The 4,020-nt window shown below is 37.5% G+C and overlaps 1 protein-coding gene across 1 annotated transcript; it reads right to left on the reverse strand.

The window, feature by feature from the left end:
• Positions 1–724: 724 nt before the first annotated feature.
• On the reverse strand, positions 725–2,495 carry LOC137709830 (protein MOTHER of FT and TFL1-like). The gene is made up of 4 exons (XM_068448815.1): positions 2,286–2,495; positions 2,098–2,159; positions 1,919–1,959; positions 725–1,120 (listed from the first exon to the last, which is right to left on the reverse strand). The coding sequence occupies exons 1-4, from the start codon at positions 2,478–2,480 to the stop codon at positions 900–902; spliced, it is 519 nt and encodes a 172-aa protein (XP_068304916.1). The 5' UTR covers positions 2,481–2,495; the 3' UTR covers positions 725–899.
• Positions 2,496–4,020: the final 1,525 nt, after the last annotated feature.

Below are 4,020 nucleotides of genomic sequence, written 5' to 3' on the forward strand. Positions count from 1 at the left end.
CTGTGAAATTTCATTTTGACAAGCGTCCGACATGCACAAATAGTTATTTCTGACTACAGTAATTGTGAAATTTCTTCATTGACAGACGTCAGCCATGCATAACAATTTTTTTTGTCGATATTAATGTTGTCTTAATTATTGTGTGAATTTTATTTTGACAAGCGTTCGACATGCATAGAAAGTTATTTTTTTATCTTAGTAAATGTTACATCTAACTGACCTTACTTATCTCAGTAAACGTTACGTCTAACTTCGACATGCATAGAAAGTTATTTTTTTATCTTAGTAAACGTTACATCTAACTGACCTCACTTATCTCAATAAACGTTACGTCTAACTGACCTTACTTATCTCAATCAACGTTACGTCTAACTGACCTTACTTATCTCAATCAACGTTACGTCTAACTAGTGTTTGACATGTGCAGAAAGTTGTTTCTGACCATAGTAATTTGAAATTTCTTTTAAACAATCTTCCGACATGCAAAGAAGGTTCTTTCTAACCACAATATATGTTATATCCATCCTTACCACTGGATTGAAATTTAAGTCATTATCCCCCGTTTATCCATTCCTTAACCTTAAATTAGAAGCAATGAACACAACAGCATCATTTAATCTTCAAATTAAAGGCCAATTGAAATAGGAAACAGACTTATAATTAAGAGTGAGACAGTTTCTGCACATACATACCAAACGCACCGAAAATCCCAACCCCAGGAGAAACACCCACCCTAGCTTTGATGGCTTCATATAACTAACATGCTTGCACATTACTTATTATAAATAATGCTAGCTTTCATTACACACTCTAATTAAAGCCAGACTCCCATTTTTTATTCACTAATCTATATTCTTATTTGGTGAAACACCACCACACCATCCCCTCTATGGAAACGCTCAGCGCCTCCTGTTTGCTGGCTCCTTCTGGCAGTTGAAGTAGACGGTGGAAACCGGCAGTCCAAGGTCGAGCTGCGCCGCAAAGAAGCGGGTGTTGAAATGGGCACGAGAGGGTGGTTGCTCCACCAACCCCACCGGAGCCTTCTGCTGAAACAGCACCAGAATGTAGCGGTGAATCCCCACTGGTGGCCTCGGACCAACGTACGGCAGTATCTCTTTCCCTGAAATAATTATTTTGTTATTTTATTTATTGATTGTCAATTTGTTAGCTCATATTAATCTCTTATTTCATGTTATTTTTTATTCATTTAAAAAAAATATGAAAATTAATTAGAGAGCTTGGTAACGAAACCATTGTGCCACGTGGATGCAACAGGAGGAGAGGTTACCACATCAACAAGGTAACCTTGACAAGTGGCATATACGTGTCACTAGGAGCAAAGGTGTTTCAAGGATGAACTACGTGTTGCTATATATGCAAGGACAAAAACACCATTTAGGAAGAAATTTTAAAACTATTTTATTTTTAATTTGTATAAATAGCAAAAATATTATGAACTATAAGGAAAATATACACGACACGTGGTTTTTGAAAAATTGTTGTACCAAATCAAATTTGGCTTGTTTTGCGGCTAGTTAGTAACGGATGCTTAAGAGGTATAGAAGCAAAAGATTCATGGTTTTTCGAGAATCAATTGATATGATGGAACTCCGAAAATTTTTGATGATTTTTTCGGAAATAATCTCAAAACATTCAAAGCCAGAGAAATGCATGCATGTCAATGATTCCGCTTGGAAACGAGTGTTTGCCAGAGATTCTCTACTCGAAAATGAAAGAATGGAATAAAGTTTTCTGCTCGAAAATATGTGTATATATACGTATATATATATGTGTGTGTGTATATATATAGAGATATATATTTGTGTTGCATGCATGCAAAAAGCTGCAACCAAAAACTTAAAGATTTGAAAACGGTAAAAAGTTAGTAAGATTTTTTCTCTTGGTATTTGTAAATTACCTCTGAGAGGGTTTGTTCCTCCAGGGATATCAGACACGATCCTGAAATCATAAACAATGTGCATGAAGTTAATTTTTGTGAGTCCAATTAAGAAAGATTATTGACAACAAAATTTGTAAAATTAAGGTAAATAAATTAAAACGTAATTCATGCAAGAAGAAGAAGCAGTTGATCATCACCAATGGACCCACTCCCTCATGCTTGGCTCACTCGGACTCGGAGCATCAGGGTCAGTCATCACCTGCATGAACAATTTTATTAGGTGTACATATTTATGCAAAACAAAAAATGTGAAATGTGTAAATTTAACTCATGCATGCAACAGGATCGAGTTGATCTAGGTGTGCACAAGTGAAAAGGGGCGGACCAAGGTGTAGAGCTCGCCAGGGTGACCAGTGAAGGTGATTTTTGGGGGGTTGATGGCCATGGAAGGTTTGATGTCACAGCCATTGGTGACATGCTTGGAACCAAAGTAGACTGACATGCTCAGGGTGGGGACGAACATGTCCACGACATCGCCGATCACTCGGCCGACGACGAGAGGATCAACGGAGGCAGCCATGAGATCAGGAAGGAAATTAGGAGCAAAAACTAGGAAGAAAAGGAAAGCTAAACAATGCATGAGCAAAAGCAAGAAAAGCTTTTGGTGGTGAGGGAAGGAGGAGTAGGGTTTATATAGTAGTGTAAAAGTGACATGGGCTCTTGAGGGCCCTCTCTAGAGTATGTGTAATCTATGGTGCATGCATAGGCCATCAAAAAGCAAAGGAAAGCAGAGAGCAACACGTATACAAGCACACTATGGTTGAATCACCATCCTGACCGTTCAGATGGCCCAATCTCTTCCGTCCGTTGCAGGCCCCACCACCGTACACGTGGATTAGCCAACAGTGAGGACTTTCAGACCCTTCATGGTTCATGCAACATCAAGATAAGCATGAATCCAGGTCGGGACAAACACCCTCGTGGAGCCTACGGGAAAAATCAGTGTCATTTGAGATGTGGTGCAGATTTGTGAATGTGAGCCATACTGCACTGGAACTCGGCCTTCTTTGCAACTCCTACTGGTTCTGGTTGTGGTTTTGTCTTCTGTACACTCTGGATTGTCTTTTTGTTCAAGGGTTGTTGAATTGGTAATAAAAATTTGCGTCAGCAATGACCAGAAAAGATTCTTTATTGAAAATAATTTTCTCTGCGTGTACATTTTATTTTGACAAATAATTGGATGATTACATAAAATTCATCTAAATTAGTCCTAACTTGCTTTGCTAAACATGTAGAGATCTGCGAAAATTATGTCTTTGGCCATCTCCAATTGAATGGGCTATGTATAACCTCTGTCCAGATTACAATTCTTCAAGAAATTATTTTCTAATAAACAGTGTCAGACTATATTTATATACTATTTACAACCAAGGGGGGCTATTTTTTAGCCCCTCAATGATTTAATATTTTAAGTTTGTTCTTTAATTTTAATGGTTAATTGAATTAAACTATCATATTAAAATAAGGTTTCCGGACATATTTTGAGGGTCACTTGTCGCTAAATGAATAAGTTTCTGGATTTCTTATCTTTTGGTTGAAGATGTGGCCATTTGAAAAATATTGAAAATTTAAATTTAGATTATTGGAAGAGGTAAGGGAGTGATGTTTTATGAAAGGGATGTGAGCCTACAAAAAAATAAAATGGATATGAGAAATAGTGTAAAAATGGCTTAGGTATTTAAAGGAAAACAATTAGAAATTTTAAATTTTTTAAATTCGGTCTAAAACCAAAAAAAAAAAAAAAAAAAACAAAAGCCCCTCAAACGGGCTACTTGGCTAGCTAAGAATGGCCAAAGGGCTAAAACTTGGCCTTGTGGGTCCCCCTTTTTTATAGGCTCAGCCCTTCGTTGGAGTTGAGTTTTGGAGCATTTCGAGCTGATTTTGGCCTATAACCCTATAGTCGTCTCCATTGGAGATGGATTTAGAAGATAGCAAAAATGTTACTCTTACCATCTATTTATACCATCTATCTAATTAAGGACGGATCCACATAGGGACCTGGGAGGTCCCATGACCCGTCGGCGATCCTAAATCGTTGCTATAAATTTTCTAGGGACCCC

Source organism: Pyrus communis, chromosome 12, assembly GCF_963583255.1.
Source record: "Pyrus communis chromosome 12, drPyrComm1.1, whole genome shotgun sequence".
Taxonomy (NCBI): Eukaryota; Viridiplantae; Streptophyta; class Magnoliopsida; order Rosales; family Rosaceae; genus Pyrus; species Pyrus communis.

Coding starts and splice junctions, on each gene's coding strand:
- LOC137709830 (XM_068448815.1), bottom strand. CDS start 2,480: ATGGCTGCCTCCGTTGATCCTCTCGTCGTCGGCCGAGTGATCGGCGAT. Junction 2,160..2,285: donor CTGGCGAGCTCTACACCTTG/GTCCGCCCCTTT, acceptor TTGTTCATGCAG/GTGATGACTGACCCTGATGC. Junction 1,121..1,918: donor AGGAACAAACCCTCTCAGAG/GTAATTTACAAA, acceptor TAATTATTTCAG/GGAAAGAGATACTGCCGTAC.